At 39.1% G+C, this 16,764-nt stretch overlaps 2 protein-coding genes across 2 annotated transcripts; one reads left to right on the top strand and one right to left on the bottom strand.

Moving 5' to 3' along the window:
• ppox (protoporphyrinogen oxidase) lies at positions 1-10,271 on the top strand. Its single transcript, XM_047599474.1, has 13 exons — positions 1-150; positions 1,324-1,410; positions 2,893-3,027; positions 3,110-3,225; positions 3,921-4,053; positions 4,580-4,724; positions 5,289-5,482; positions 5,822-5,882; positions 6,365-6,483; positions 6,584-6,697; positions 8,620-8,769; positions 8,869-8,911; positions 9,000-10,271. The coding sequence occupies exons 2-13, from the start codon at positions 1,327-1,329 to the stop codon at positions 9,134-9,136; spliced, it is 1,431 nt and encodes a 476-aa protein (XP_047455430.1). The 5' UTR covers positions 1-150; positions 1,324-1,326; the 3' UTR covers positions 9,137-10,271.
• Positions 9,179-16,564, bottom strand: rbm42 (RNA binding motif protein 42). The gene is made up of 12 exons (XM_047599475.1): positions 16,507-16,564; positions 14,512-14,568; positions 14,195-14,324; positions 14,022-14,091; positions 13,431-13,502; positions 12,649-12,803; positions 11,774-11,938; positions 11,524-11,658; positions 11,313-11,430; positions 10,383-10,480; positions 9,494-9,590; positions 9,179-9,394 (listed from the first exon to the last, which is right to left on the bottom strand). Exons 2-12 carry the CDS (start codon positions 14,565-14,567, stop codon positions 9,282-9,284), a joined length of 1,209 nt encoding a protein of 402 aa, XP_047455431.1. The 5' UTR covers position 14,568; positions 16,507-16,564; the 3' UTR covers positions 9,179-9,281.
• Positions 16,565-16,764: the final 200 nt, after the last annotated feature.

Here is a 16,764-nt window from a genome sequence, read left to right as displayed (position 1 = left end):
GAGCCTTTAAGCTGATTTCCCAACCGCCATTAAAACAACAAGCGAAGGAGAAGGAGCAGCGTTACGAAAAGGAAGAAAGATTAAAAAAAAACGAGTGACAGACAGACGGAACACACATTCTCATGAGTCATTGTTGCGTCTTATTTGAAGGTAAATATGAATTAAAAATGTAAGCGCGTAAATCGACATGAGCGTGGAGTTATATAGTTTAATTGTAGAAGTCTGCTCGCTGCTGTTGGCTGTGTCCTCCAAGCGGAGACTACATGTGTGTCCGCGTCCTAAAAAGTTGTGTCTCACCTTTTTGTGCGTTAATGCACACCTGAATTGTTCCTGGACCGAGACAGTGTGTAGCTTTTTCTTGTGTAGCATAGCAGTCTAACGCGTTTTTTCAGGTCGCCTGGTGAACTCTAGTTAATTTTAAGATGTGTTACATGATGACAAGATCCACACAATAATTTACTGGAACTGCAACTACTGCTACAACATATTATAACATATTGCATATTAAACAGGAAGTGGAGCTTTTAAATCCAAAGTGAACGTGCTGCTGCACTGCTACTGATATATTAATAAGTATAAAAAGCTGACTATGCTGGATATGTGTCAAACTCATTTTTAGTTCAGGGGCCACATTCATCCCAGTTTGATCTAAGACAATTAACCTATAAATAACTCCAAATGTATCCCCTTGTTCTAGTGCAAATAAGTATGTTCAGTGAAATGAACAATGGGATATTTCTTAAGGAAAAGAAGTGTAACTTCCCTTGCAATGGCAGTTAATTGCAAAATTGTGCTTAATTTCTTGTTATTATGTTATTTTTGCACTTTGCATATTCACCCTGCCGGCTGGATTAGACACTTTGGCGGCCTGTTTTTGGGCTGCGGGACTTATGTTTGACACCTGGGGCCTATTTGATTAAGGAAAAATAAATTCCCCTTTAAAGCGGCGATGAGGAAATATCTTTTTGTAAGAATGTGGAAATTCAGGTAGTTGTATACTTGTGGCCTGTCGTACAATAGAGATTAACATGGTCGCTATGCATCTCCACTGTGCAAACAGGAGATAAAACATCCTTGGTTCATTAGCAAGCGCATATACTATTTTGTGATTTATGTATAATGATATAGAGCAAAGCTATAAAGAAGGACGGTTGGAAGGACAACTTGCTGGTTGACAGAAGGAGACTGATAAACTAACTGTTTTCCCATATCATTGACAACAGGCTTTATTTTCCAGACACACCCTGCTACAGCGCATCTGCTACACGTTTACCTCTTAATGTACTGATTCAACGTGTGTTGTTATTGCTGTTTTTTCGTTAGCCAATGAGAACGATTGCAGTCCTCGGAGGAGGTATCGGAGGTCTGGCTGCATCTTACTACCTGTGCAAGAGCCCGCAGGTTACCAAGGTAACACACACACACACACACACACACACACACACATGTTTGTATTGCATGGCTATATCTGTGAGGACATCCACTGACACAATGCATTCTCAGGGCCCTTACCATCTCTGCTAAGTGGCCATTACCCTTACCATGTCCTAGCTGTGACCTTTACCCTAAAACCAAGTCCTAACCCTTGTAAAGACGCGAGGACTAACTAAAAACTTTAAATCTGTTGTATTTATATAATGTTAATAACAAAACAAATTGTCTCAAGATGCTTTGCAAAACCCAGAGATTAAGACACTCAACTGGAGCAAACACTAAGGCTAAAACATAGGGCCTGTGGGCCAAAAGTGGCCCGTCAGGGGGTGTAAGTTGGCCCACACAAACTATTTGCAGTCTACAAAAATTACATAGAAGAGTGCAATTTTTCAGTGGAAAATAACTGTTTGCCGCAATTTGTTTTAGTAAGAGAAGTGGAAAGAATGCAAAACTTAGACCCAAGACTAAACAGCAGATGGCAGTAATGTGCCCAAATCGCACTTTCTTTAATGATAGTTTATTAAACATTTTACCAATTAACTTCTGTCCTTCTGTGCACTAAAACAAATGTATAGATTATTATGGTGTTTTGTTACTGGTCCGGCCCTCTTCAGATCAAGGTGGGCTCGATGTGTCCCCTGAACGTAACCTCTGCACTAAGGAGACAAGGAAAAAACTCCCCTTTAACAGGAAGAAACCTTGAGCAGATTCTGATTGAGGTCGGCCGGGTAGAGACAGAAAAAGAGAGCGAAGAAAGTAGAGAAGGGGTGAACATACATGTAGAGACATGAATGAATGAATGAATGAATGAAACTTCATCTGAAAACAGAACAAAAGAAAGAAGAAAACAAACGACAATAATCATAAGACAACAACGCAAAGTAAAAAACAACGAAACGTAACATATTTTTATGTTAAAAGGAGAAGGAAGAAGCTTATTATTATTAAATCCCACCCTCCTCCCTATGTTAAATTAATATAAACTATGATAAGTTATAAAATAGTAATATTTATAATGGACAGAGATTTGGGACATTCAAACTTCAAAAAATACATTTAAAATGAGCTGAATATTAACTTTGGTTCTCTAATCACTTTCATTTAAAAAGCTGCTGTAGCGCTGCACTCTAGTGGGAAAGGTTTAAACACCATAGTAACATAAAGAGGATGGTGTCTCCCGACAAAAGTAAACTTAGCAATAAACTAAGACATGATAAGATAATCCTTTATTTAGCCCACACAAGGTTTTTACAACTAGGTACGTACAGAATATTAAAAGATATAATAACAGCATTTCTAATCTAAAGCTTTTATTTATTTTACTTCCCTTCATGGTTTGTTTGGTTAAAGCTAATACAGCTGCATATATGAACTACAGAGCTACATTCTCCTACATTTATCTTTTATTTATGGGGGCATCTATCATGTTTTATTAAATAAATCAATCGATCCAAACAGATCATTTTGTTGGAGTCCAGCAGTCGTTTTGGAGGCTGGCTGTGGTCGACCAGGAGGTCCGATGGAGCCGTGTTTGAACATGGACCCAGGAGTATCCGACCTGCGGGGGCGGTGGGACGCAACACACTCAACATGGTGAGTCCTGTCAGCCTGGTGAAGATTTAGCCAGGGCGGTGTTTTATCGTGGTGTTAGTGTTAATGTTTGCTGTTTCTCTAGGTGGACGACCTGGGTCTTGGGGGGGACATTCTGCCCATCACCTACAGCCACGTTGCAGCCAAGAACAGATATCTATACGTCAACGAACAGCTCCACAAGATGCCCACGTCGATAAGGTGTGGCAGAGTGATGTTTATATTTCTTTATTTTTCTTCAGATGCGTCCATTTGCCATCACTCTTTTTTATCGAAGTTTTACTTGGTGCATGACAATCATACAATACTTAATGCTTAATGTTAACAAGCAGGGCTTTGATACTTAAATGAATATTATCAGCAAAAGGTGTGGAAGCTCTCAAAAATAAAATAAATGAATTAAAATAAGATACCAGAGTAAATCAGCTGTCATCCTGCTGACTGGCAGTAATAGTAATATACGACCAAAATGGTTCCTAAACTGATGCTGTGGCACCATCCCCGTTATTTTACATACATTCATATGAAACAGTCTTTATCATGTTGTTGTTATTACTCTTAAATTGGTGCCAGGTTGTTGAATTACGTTGCAAAAACTTGTTTCACTTTGTCTTATAGATTAATTCAGGCGATCATATAAACATCATATATGAAACATCTCTCTTGGTAAAGATAAACATTATGGTCATGTTTATTGTGGCTGAATGTATTTTCATTCAACTGTGAAGGACTCTAGACACTATCTGTAGAAAAGTAATACAAATGTGATTTATTACAAAAGGACGGTTTTCAAAAGCTCAGAGGGAATTATCACATTATGAGAATAATATGTTTACGACATTAACTGCTGATGTTTCAGTTTCCATTTCTTCATGTGCGTCATGTCCTTGTTACAGTGGACTTTTGCGGACGGTCCCACCCTTCTCTCGTCCTCTGCTGTTGAGTTTTGCTGGTGAAATACTGGTGAAAAAAAGCAAAGAGGACGACGAGTCCATCCACTCGTTTGTTTCTAGGAGGTTAGGAAAAGAGGTGAGGAGAAATTCCTTTTTAACGTTGTCCAGTATGTACGTACAATCCGCCACAACATTAAAACCACCAGCAGTGTTCAGTCACATCATTGTTAGTTTCATTTAATTCTTATTTGCTTCAGAATAAATTAAAATTTTGTTCAGCTATGAACTTTTTGACATATTTCCTCAGTTCTTGATTTTCTGTCGTCCTCCTGAAACAGTCAGGCAGACTAACAGTCAGCTCAGTATCCACTGAGCTTTACAACACATTTTTACTGACAAGGGATTCAGTAAAAATATTTTCTGTCTTTCCTTCTGAATGTGAATAAATCCACTGCTTATCATGAAGTCCATCTCGTCCTTAGAAGGAATCTCTGCACAGCTGGTATGAGCTGGAGGTGTGATTACAGTGACCTTTTACCTTTTTGCAGTTTAGAAATGTCATGCAAATATTAGTTTTAGACATTAAATGAACAATAATGACCTGAGGCTACATTATTTGCAGTTCTTCATTTGTATTTTCTTCTTCTCCCGTGTGTGTGCAGTTTGCAGACATAGCTGTGGACAGCTTGTGTCGTGGTGTGTTTGCGGGCGACTGCAGGAAGTTAAGTGTGCGCTCCTGTTTTCCTCCTTTCTACAACGCGGAGCAGCGCAGAGGTTCCTTGATTCTGGGGATGCTACTGGGCTCAGGTACACAACAGCAGTGGCCACACTGTTCATACTTGTGTTACAGATGTGCGCTGGTTCATTAGTCTGGTTCCAGACGTCTGTGTAGGAAGATTAACTTAAACATTTTCCGGTGTTTTGCTCTTTGAATAAATATGCTCGAAAGCGTGAGTCCTCTGCACACAGGTTCTTGTGTTGCGGCTGCTGGTGAACGACACCTACAGTAACAATTTAGTAACACTGAAGCAGCAGCAACCTGTTTTCATTTCATGGAGTTTTATGCTTTTTTTTAATAACTGAAGAAGCTACTGGGACGAAATGTCTTCAAGAAACTCTAACTACAGTTGAATTTGCTGCAACAGTGCCACAAAGACACTAACAAGAATGCTGTATGTGTGCTAGAACCACAGTCAATGTGTGATGGTCTTTACACCACAGGACCCAGTTGGATTTGTAACACACTGTAGCATTAGCCTGAACAATAAATTTACATATTTCCACTATGTCTCTGTGACATCTGTTAATTCACGTTGTCTGCAATCTGTGTGTTAACACTAGACTTACACTGTGTGCTTTGTAAACCTACAGGTCCAACTCCGGTGATCTCCCCGGGTCCTCTGGCTCAGAGGTCTGTTAAAGAGTCGTGGGCGATGTGGTCCCTGAGGAGCGGAGTGGGATCCTTCCCAGGATCCATCTCCGACTACCTGCAGCAGAGCGGCAAAGTGGAGCTTCACAGAGACGCACACGTCAAACAGATTAACCCTTCGACATCTGGGTGGAAGGTTAGTGAAGGAGACGTGTGTGTGGACGTTGTCATAACTCGTTAACATACACAAATAATTAAGAATGAAATGTTTCAGACACACTATTGGATGGATTGTAATCAACTTTCATATGGATGAACTGACAGTTCAACCAGTTTAATTGGTACAATCATTAGTAAGTAGCTGAAATAAAGTCAAGGAATAAACGTGTTATGGTTCCACATCTGTGATACCTCTGCAGTTTTGAGTTCAAAAGAAGTAAAATAATAATAATAATAATAAAAAAACATCCTGAAAAGTTCACAATCATATTGTTATTTAGCAGCTTTCAAAATCCATTTGTGTAACTGTGCATAGATCCATATGGAGGACGGAGCCATATCAGCTGACCACATCATCTCTGCACTTCCAGCTAAAGGCAAGTGTTAATGAACTGGACTGAAGCTTTTTGAAAAGGCCCAGACACAAATATAAAAAACATACATACAAATATTACAAATACGTCATAAATGAAGACAATCCACCAAGATGAAAACTTATCACCCATGTTAAACTCATACACTCATACACTATGTCCCCAGATAATCTAATGCAATCAAAGCTACATGTAGGAAAACAAACAATATTCCAGCATCAGTTCATGTTTGGGAATATTAACTACCTAAAATGACAGAAAATAATTATTTTAGTGTTTTAGTCCCACCCACTAACATGGAGGAGGCGGAGCTTATGAGCTATACTCCAGCCAGTCCACCAGAGGGAGCTCTACTTGCTTTGGCTTCACTTTTGAGGAGCTGTTTCACCATCGATGTTTATTTACAGTCTTTTACCTTCCCTTCTTCTTCTTCTTCTTCTTCTTCTTCTTCTTCTTCTTCTTCTTCTTCTTCTTCTTCTTCTCAGCCCTTTCTTCAGTCCTGCCCCCCTCCTGTCAACCTCTTATCCAGCAGCTGCAGGACATCTCGACAGTAACCGTTGCCGTGGTGAATCTGGAGTATGACGGCCTCATCCTGCCTGTAACGGTGAGGACTACGTTACAACACACACAAAAAAGCACTGCACTCTGGATCCTATACGAGCTGTGAGAAGTTGTTGAGCGTCCCTGTGTTTGTGTGTTGTCAGGGTTTCGGTCACCTTGTTCCTTCATCAGAGGACCGGGGGTTACTAGGAGTGGTCTATGACTCTGTCCCCTTCCCTCAGCACAATAGACCAGACGGACAGACCACTAGACTGACGGTACACTCTCTCACACACACACTCACTCACTACTAATCTTAAAGAAATAGTGTTTTACTTCCTTCCTAGTGATCAATAAATATTTTATTAATAAGTCTTTGGTGATTGGAAGGGTTGGGTTGGGCGTAGTATGAGGAAACTCCTGGATGACACTGGTGGTAGGGATGAGGAGAATAATAGTAATATGATTAGTAGCACCATCACTTATGTTGGCTATGTTCCACCCAATATAATACAAAAAATACTTCAATACATGTAAATTATAGTATTTTTCTTTTATTTCCAACTATAAAATGTCTCATTAAACAAAAAAAAATATATATATGGGGACTTGTATAAAATGAATCTAACTTTTGTGAAAAATTAGGGAATATTTCATGAATAGATCCTTAAAAAAAAAAAAAAAATGGAGCTAGGAAGTTGAACTTCTTCCTGAGACATGTGAGACTTGTCTTACCACTTAATTATATTTATTCATAAGCATCAATCTAAATAAGATTTACATGCAAATTCTGCTGCATAGCTAGCTTTAAGACAGGGTTGTCAAACTCATTTTAGTTCAGTTTGAGCTCCACATGTTTCCCTTTGTTTTAGTGTGAATAAGAACATTATAAAAGTCTTAACATTTAATGAACTGCACGATTACAAAACAATGAGCAACAGGACATTTCTGAAGAAAAAGAAGTGACACTTCTGTTTAATTCTAGATCTCAGTGTTGCATTATTGAACCATTGGAGTATCATTTATTGGAAATATTGCAGTTAATGTCTTCAGTGTAAGTTTTGCACTTTGTAAATTCATCCTGTGCCTTTGCACAGTATCAAAGAATGAATATGCACGACTCGTGATTGCAAAAGTAAACTATCTGCAGTTAAGCTTTTTTCACCTGTTTTATTCACACACCAGATTAACAAAGCCTCTGACAGGGTGATGCACGGTCTGTTGTTCATCAGATTTAATGCACAAACACTAACGTCGGGTGAAAGTCATCGGAGTTTGGAGGGAAATGCTCCGACTGTGACGTTTGTGTTGTGGGGTTGAGCTGGAGCCTGGAGGGTAACATGAGGCCGAGACCAAGGCCAGTTAAAGAATGTAAATGTCAAGCACCACTTTGCTGGAGATGGTTTTATGGTAACAACAGAGTAAACATTTCACCATGATTTATGTATTTACTTATTTATTTATTTAGATCAGGGGAGTCAAACAGGGTTGAATCTGGTCCGAAGAATGAATTTGCAAAGTGCGAAAATGACACAGAAGACTTTTTTTTTTTTAAATAAAAGTAACTGCTATTCCAATTTGTCCCCATGTACTGTTTCAGTAAATAACTCATAAAATGTTTTGTAAAAGGACAGTTTGTGAAATGTTAACATTTTCATATATTATGCACATATACATTATATTTTAGGCTTTATAAATAGTCAGACTATTGCTGCATGATCATTATTTATTCATTTATTTTTGCAAATATACAACCAGATAAACAGAATATAGTGTTTAAATAAATGATCATATATGATCACTTAAATATGATAGATGATATGATAAATCTAAGTAATATTTTTCAGGGTTTGAAATTACAACCATTTTAGTCACATGTAATCTGTGCAATTTAAAAATATTTGAGATTCTTCACTATTATAGTGTTGTGAGTGAAAGTCATACCTCTATGAAACTTTTGTTTGTTGTTACAATGTATCTAAAAACAGACTGAAATAATAACAATAAATAAATTCTCAGTCTTTGTCAGCTACGTTTGCTCACATCCTGTTCATCTCCTGGGGGCTCAGCCTCCTGTGTCCTTAAAACCTAGTGACGCCCCTGGTTCTTCATCTTCATTAAATGTTTGTTGCAGCTTTAAGGCATTTCTGATCAGTTTCTTTTTATTGTATTTATTTATGCTCATGTCCATGTCTTTCAGGTGATGATGGGTGGGGCCTGGTTTGAAGAAGCGTTTGGATCCCCAGAGTCAGTAACAGTGGAGAGTCTTTTAGCCAGAGCCACGGAGGCCGTCAGCCGTCACCTGGGAGTCGCTGCTGCACCCGGGTGGAGTCGAGTGTCTGTACTCAAGGTCTGTACTCGTGGTTTTATTCCAAACCAGTTACTAATTACATACAATCCCAAAGATTGTTATTTAATTTTTGACTTTTATAATTTTTTTTCTCATCAGGATTGTATACCTCAGTATTACAAAGGACACTATCAGCAAGTAGGTCAGTACCGACTCCACTCTGAATCTAAAAATATTCATTCCCAAGGTGTAAGGAAAAGCCATTTCAAGGTGTCTGTGCACTTTTTCAGATTCAATGCGCGGCTTTATAAAGAAGAACAATCTGCCGCTGTCTCTGACTGGCTCCTCCTTCGACGGCGTGTCGGTGAATGATGTCATCTTTAGTGGACGGACGGCTGCAAAGGAGCTGACGGGAAATGGATTTTGACGTCAATACTAAGGGTGAAAAAAAATCAACAACAAAATCAACTACTTGGGAAATTATATTTTTATTTGAGGACAGAAACAAACCCAACAATTGATCAATGTCACACGACAGTAAAAATACACAGTAAACCCCACAGGTCTCGACACTATCTGAGGCCTAGTTTCTTCTTCTCTTTCTGTTTCTTGCGAACCACTTCCATGTTGCGGTCCTTCCACATGCTCTTCCTCAGTTTGATCGGACGACTGCCCACATACTTCCCTGGAGAAACACAGAGAGACCCAGAGGGATGTGAGGAGCACGTTCACATCCTAATAATATGACACTATAAAACCCCAAAGAAAAACGACAGAGACTGACCGTTCATCTCTCTCATGGCTCTGACGTAGTCGTTTGGATCTTTGAAGCTGACGAAGCCGTAGCCTTTGGTTTTTCCGGTCCGTTTATCTCTCACCACCTGAGGACCAAAATAATAAAATTAACCACCACATGTGAAACACAGGACATCTCAGCATCTCTTCTGTCCATTTACCATATTATAACTATAACATACTTCTACTGGTTTTTGCTAAAGGGCATTTACAAACATACAACAGTGATAACAAAATGTGAAGTTAAATGATAATGTTTTACAGAGAAGATTAGAAGCAAAAGCTGTTGTGTAAATCAGATGAGGCAGCGAGGAGCTCGTCTTTTATACAGTCGATGAACTTTTGGAAATGTGGCCAAGGAGCCGTTTATTTTTAGTCTCAGTTTCTCAAGACTAAGATGGTGAAAGACGTCCTGACATCTCGACATTTACCAGTTTGAAAGCTAGTAGAGCAGCTTTGAGTTCTGGTCAAACCTCTGTGACAGGACCGGTTTGTGCAGAGTCTTTGAAGCACCCAGTGAACTCAACTGGACATTATTTATTATTATTTTGACTAATACCTGAACCCCATTGTCTGCTGTAATGTGTTTTGTTGGTTCCCTCCAGAATGACTCACATTTTACTGTCGTACTTGGAGTTTACTTGAATTGTACTAACTGTTGAATGTCTCTTGACTAGTGCCTGAATATTATGAGAACACGGAAGCAGATGTTGTATATTTAAATTTAAAAAAGGAAGTATACATGAATTAATAAATAAATAAGCACATTCCTTGAAATATGTCGCTTCTTTTTATATATATATATATTGACCCCAAAATACTGGGTTAAGGTTATTACAGAAGCTTATCTAATAAACCCGAGAGAATAAGAGGCCGACCTTGGCTTTGAGGAAAGATGGGTATCTGCTGAAGGCTCTGGCCAGTATGTCGTCGTTGACTTCATTACCCAGATCACCACAGAAAATACGGAAATCATCTGCAACAAGGAGAGTAAGCAGGATGTAAACAAACATGAGAATAAAACAGTCAAATTAATTCATTAAAAAAAATAAATATTTAACTTACAATGACTATTAGACTTTTTAGCTTTTTAAAAAAAAATTAAAAAATGTTTTTGTTGATTTTGACATGACCAAAATAAAAGCTTTAAATCTACCCAAAAACACCAACACAAACATATAATATTCTACTTCCACATATAAACACATCCTCACATTCACAGTTCAGAGTTCTGGTTAATATGTCAGTGACTGACAACAAAATGACTTGTGACCAATGATTACGCCGTAATAAATTTTTTCTATTTTATTGATGTTTTTTATGACATTGATCTTTTTATTATTTTAACTTAACCTTTTTACAGTGCATTAGTCTCCACGTCCTTTTTCTTGTTTCACTTTCTATATGTATTTTGGTCAAAGTGGCACTCATTTGTTTTTAATGGTACCATATAAATAAGTTGATCTTAAGTTAAATCCATGAGAGACGTCCAGATCAAGTCTTTTAGCCCCGTGAATCAGATGTCAGATATATTAATATTTAGTATCAGAGTCCCAATCCGCTCCTAACCAAACTAAACGTTCTCTCCTAGAGATTCAATAACTTCTCTTATCTTACTTTTATTCCCCTAGATCACAAGTGCACCATTGGACTGTAATAAGTCTGTAAAAGTTAATGTCGCAAAGAGATGGTTGTTTGTATCTTGGGTTAAAACCAATCCAGTTCAATCATTTTAAATCATCCCTAATATCTACAGCGGCTTTAGAAAACGACCTTTTCTCAGCTCATTTCTCTGCATCCGTTTGTACCTGATTCCCACTCCAACAGACTCGGATCCTCCCAGCTGGTTCCTGCTGCTGTGCGGATACACTTCTTCACCTTCTCAGACTTAGATTTCTTTTTGTCCTCGGTAGCGCTCTCCACAGGCTGAAACACAGACACGTGGTTATGCACAGACTATGGTTTGTGATGCTGCTGCTGCTGTAACACAGTAAATTACATCCATCCATCCGTGTGCACCTCAGTGTGGGGGGGCTCCAGCTCGGGCATGCTTGGTCCAATGACAGCGCCGCTGTCTTCACTCTCCTTCTTGTCCAGTAGACCTGCTGCGATCACTGCCGCCTGCTGCTCTGCGACCCGCGCAGCAAGTTCTTCCTGGAAAATAACACGAGAGACATTCAGGCTCCAGCTCAGTGGATCACTACACACACACACAAACACAACATAAACTTCAGTTCTTCCACACACACACAGATGAAACTGCACGTACCATTCTGGCTTGTCTCTGAATCCGATCATTCCTCTTATGTCCAGAGGGGGCAGGAGGGGCCGAGTACACAGTGGGTGCTGCTTGGATGATGGAGGGCGTTGGTTTGATGGAAGGTGAAGGCCCCATTCTCGGTGCTGACGACACTGTTGAACCCATATCTGAAATCTGGAGGAGAAAACGTCAGCAATAGAAGACACGTTAGCTTAAAACATTTTATGTTTAGATCAGGGCTGGGTGGTACCAAGTACTGGTATATTTTTCCACTGTGATATGAATTATTAATAGACCGGGATACCAGTGGATTTGATTACACAGCATCAGAGGTGAAGATGGAAAGGTCCAGATGTCCCTGATTTCTGGGGACAGTCCCTGTTTTGGATGACCTGTCCCCCGGCTAAAGCTGTCCCAGAAAATGTCCCCAATTTTAACTTTTTATTAATGAGAAAAAAAATGTTGCGCGTAGACTACAGTTATTACGGTAGTTGTTTGCACTACTATTTACATAACAGACACAGCAGTTTAAATATGTTTAAAAAGAATAAATATGTCAAAATAAATGAAACTGTACTTGTCTCTGTTTCTTTATTTCATCTTAATAACATGTAACTCTCTTTTTTGCTGTTTTATCTCCAAGCTGTAAATGTCTGCAAATCTGTTTTACTACTAATGTGGGATTATTCTACAATATTTCCTCATCATCACAGTAAAATAGTCCATCCTTAGTCAATCTACTGCATTAATTCCTCTCTCAACTAGTAGAAAATGTTGTCAACGTGATTATGCATGAAAAAAATAATAAAAAAATACAGTGATACACATTTGTGGTCGTACCGCCCAGCCCTAGTTCAGATAAAAAAGAAAAGTTTTATTCTGACCTGAGGTGCAGAAGACATCTGCTGCATGGCCTGAGAGGGACCCTGAGGCATCTGGCCCTGAAGGGAGGGAGGCAGCATCATGGGAGGAGGCGGGGGAGGCCGGGGGAGTGGAGGTGCTATATGGGGACCTCGCATCATCTGTAGCCTCTGGCCACCTGACAACACAGTGTTGCAAAATTCACACATATACAACACATGAAAAGTCCATGTTAAGTGTTTCCTTCTAGCTTAGACAAATAAAACAAATATTTCTAATTTGATCCAAGTAAATTATGGTTAATTATGGGAAATAATCCAGGATCTGAGTACATCATTTCGTTCCATCTCATCTCATCTCATGCTTCTGTACGGTTGCAAATGACAAAAAAAAAAATCCTTGAATCCTAAACATTCCCCATCTTAGGTCAAGTTAGGACCAATACTTAAATTCAACAGTGTCAGACAAAGGTTCAGATGTCAACTTATTGGAACTGCCTTTAAATCTTAAAGTTGTGGGCACCCACAAACGTTCTTTTGGATCGAAGTCAAGGCTCCAATACATTCACTTTTTTTTTCTTTTATATCATTGAGCCATTTTGCCACAACTTTGGAAGTATCTTCAATCACTATTCATTTGTAAAACCCATTTGCAATCAGGATTTTCTAATTCTTTGGTAACAACTATTACAAATGACTAAACCCCAGGTAAAACTAGACCGGTGGGAATACGGCTCATATGGAGTTGTTATTATTATTATTATTTTTTTTTTAAACCAGTATTCTAATCAAGGGGGTAATCTTACCCGGTCTCTGCAGGATATGAGGAACAAAAGCGGGTCTCATCATGGGAGGTGGGGGCGGACGTACTGGAGGAACTGAGGTAGACACAAGTCACACAGTCAGTCTAAGTAATTACATGTGGACGGTACAGGGTGACAGCAGAATGTGAGACTGTGCATAAATTAGTCAAGAATCACCAATGAAATTTCTGGCGGTAGCTCTTCGTTAAAATAGTGTAAATGTGACGACATTAGAATAAACCAGTTTAAGGTAAGTTTGAGTTTTCTAAGACAATCAGTTATGCTATGATGTTGTATGTCATCAGACAACGAGCAGTTTCATTTCAGAAAAGCAGAAGATTTGTGGCTTGCTCATTCATTTTTTATGATACAATATGAATAAACTTGCTTTGTCTTTTTAAAAGCCAGTATTAAAGCACAGCTGTTACGCCCTTAGAATTAACACAAGCAAGTTTTTTCATGAGAAACAGAAAGAAAGAAGAAAGTTTACTATAATGTGATTAATGAACATTTAATCTGTAAGAAACTATCTCGTAATTCTTGCATCGTCATGAATGCACAAGTTGCTGTACACATGTGAGAGTTTACATTCACCTGGACCCACGAAGGCCGGTGGTGGAGGACCAAGAAAACTGGCAGCTCTGGCTTCTAACGTCTGCTGGACCTGGAGTTAGAAGAAAGAGAAGGGGTGGAAAAAACATTCAGTTTTCAGTGGCTCTGTCTTCAGCTTGTGCTTCTGTATCACGTTACATTTAGAACATACAAACCTGTTTGTAGGTGTTGGTCCCGATAATGGGTCGCACTACTGGAAGTGTTGGGACAGCCAGAGCTACAGGTACTGCCTCCATGATGGGTGAGCTTCCCGAGACCGGACCACCGAGAACCTCCTGCTCAAAACTACACACACAGAGTTGATATTTAACACCTGGAACGATTCACCAGCTCCTTAATCTTCATCCTCTTTCCCAGCTATCCAACTACAACTAATTCTGTCTCCATGATTTCTGACTATGCTTCTGTTGCTTGGTATCATTTGTGTATCTGCGACTGCCGTGAGCAGATTATTTAAACTTGTTGTACTCACAGAGCCATCTCAGCCTCCATCTCTTTCAGTCGCTCCTCTCCCGACTTGAGCGCCATGCTGCGAGATAAAAACACGGATTAAATGACTGTTAAACAATGTGTGAAATGAGCCAGGATGCAACAAATACACAGACATACAACATAAAATAACAGCAAAAAGATTATTTGGACTAATAGCGTCCCTTCTTTTTATTATTATTATTAGCTTATTGACTTGGGACAATGCACATTAATCAACATTGATGCTTTAGCCACTAGTCAAGACTTGAACTAAACTGCTAAATAAATCCGAATAATGACTAATAATGACAAATTATTTTATAATTTAGATTAAATTACACATCGTGTGCAATAAAAACCAATTATTTTTCATTTTGTTGTTACGATTCATTCATTCGTGCATCTAGGTTTTGTCTACTTTCATAAGCTACTGAGGCTAATAGGTCCAGGTCTAATCTGACTTCATTAATCATGTGAAACGTCATGATTTGTAACCCGAGTATTGTTCAGGGGTCATTGAGTACGCTGCTGTTCCAAATATAGAACGACCTTCCTCAGAGTTCGACTTGTCAAGTCTAAACTATCAAATGCACGAGCCTGAAGTCCGTGTACTTGGAATTGGTGATCACCCTCTGTGAATTCAAACATCATCTCTAATTTGTGTTGCAGTGATTGAACAGCTCAGCTCAATTCGCCACCTCCTGCACAAAAAACTCAACACACTCACTTAACCCTTGTCCTTGCCTTAACCCTGTAAAGTAAACTCTGTGTGGAAGCTTTGCAGGAACATACTATACTACACTGATTCAATTATTTCTTGGGGACAATCACAAGACAGTTTGTTAGATTAATTTTGTTTGGATGTTTGGGTTGTGCTTCAGTCCACAAGAATGGGGTGAATCACAAGACTGTAACGTTTCAATTAAGTTTGTTTCTATGCTGCATAAAAAAGGTTAAGGTTAATATCTGGGTTGTTAAAAGTCACTCAGCACGTTCACATGCATGTGAAATAAACAAATTACTACCTTAATCTGACTCTAACTGGACAACTTAAGCGTATGTAAACTAATATCAGACTTCTCCTTGTCCGACTAAGACACCCAGATTATTAAAGTGCCCCTGAAAGCGGTTATATATTAGAGAGAAGCAAGTTTCCAATTACTGTGGGTACATACATACATTTTTTTTTCTTATATTGTTTTATTTTATTGTATTCTTTTGAATGCAGATGGTGTAACTGTAGTAGCAGCACATGAGGGAGCAGATGAATGGATGTTGGCAATGAGAGAGGGGATCAGTATAGATGGTGATGGTCTGGTTGAGAGGGAGTGCATTTGCTTGTTCTGATGTTAAATTCAGAGGTGGGGACCACCTGGCTAAATCTAAACAATGTGTGTCCTCCTAGAAGTATCTTATGTGCTAATGTATTTCCTGATGAGGAGTAGTAGGGAACTATGGGGCTACGGTGGTTTTGTTAATGCATGGGAGGCTGCATGGCTGTATATGAAGCTAACCAGGTTTCCCTGCACCCGAGAAATACTTATACATTTTGACTGCTGGTGCACACACATACAAAATATAGTATTTTAGTAGACTCATCAGCTGCTCACCTCCCAGGTAAAGAGTGAAACTATCAATAAAATAAGAGAATACAGAGGACACAAGTGTATCCACCGTTTTAGTAAGAGTGGTTGAGTTAAGTATCGTTCATTGTTTTATTTGGGTTATATTTCCACCAAGCTGGTCACGCAGTCAGCTCGTTAAACTTCCCATAAAATCTGCAGCTTCTCCGCTTCAGACATGAGCCATTATTTCTAGCTATGAAAGCTAAGTAGCAACCGATAGCACATGAGAAGCTTGTTAGGCTAACAAGTATCACTAAGGTAACTCCACCAGTCACCGCAGAGAACTGCGCTAAGAGATATGGACAATCTAGATACCTGCTGCGAATAAGCATGATAAAATAGTTAGATTAGAGGAAGGAATAGTTACTTACATTCCTGTTGATAACGTCCTAACAAACGGATTGTAGCGACGTTTATTCTTGCTCTTCCCTGGACGTGTGGAGCCTTTAAGACTCAATACCGCCACCTACCGTGTTGGAGTGGCGCACACACCTGCCGCATTCTCAATGGGACTGATGAAAAATAATATAATACCAACACAATATTACACGATATATCACCTTATTACACTACCTGGCCATAAAAAAAGGTCACCGCTCCAAGATTTGATTGGCATTGTTACAACTTCT

This window comes from Mugil cephalus, chromosome 11 (assembly GCF_022458985.1).
Source record: "Mugil cephalus isolate CIBA_MC_2020 chromosome 11, CIBA_Mcephalus_1.1, whole genome shotgun sequence".
Classification (NCBI taxonomy): Eukaryota; Metazoa; Chordata; class Actinopteri; order Mugiliformes; family Mugilidae; genus Mugil; species Mugil cephalus.
Note: the sequence above shows the minus strand (reverse complement) of the source record. Positions and strands in the feature narration are given on the sequence as shown.

Excerpts from the sequence above, each read along its gene's own strand:
- ppox (XM_047599474.1), top strand. The coding sequence starts at position 1,327 with ATGAGAACGATTGCAGTCCTCGGAGGAGGTATCGGAGGTCTGGCTGCA. Across the intron at positions 3,226-3,920 it reads AAGATGCCCACGTCGATAAG|TGGACTTTTGCGGACGGTCC; the intron begins GTGTGGCAGAGT and ends TCCTTGTTACAG. Across the intron at positions 4,054-4,579 it reads CTAGGAGGTTAGGAAAAGAG|TTTGCAGACATAGCTGTGGA; the intron begins GTGAGGAGAAAT and ends GTGTGTGTGCAG.
- rbm42 (XM_047599475.1), bottom strand. The coding sequence starts at position 14,567 with ATGGCGCTCAAGTCGGGAGAGGAGCGACTGAAAGAGATGGAGGCTGAG. Across the intron at positions 12,804-13,430 it reads TCATATCCTGCAGAGACCGG|GTGGCCAGAGGCTACAGATG; the intron begins GTAAGATTACCC and ends CTGTGTTGTCAG. Across the intron at positions 11,659-11,773 it reads TTCAGAGACAAGCCAGAATG|GAAGAACTTGCTGCGCGGGT; the intron begins GTACGTGCAGTT and ends GTTATTTTCCAG.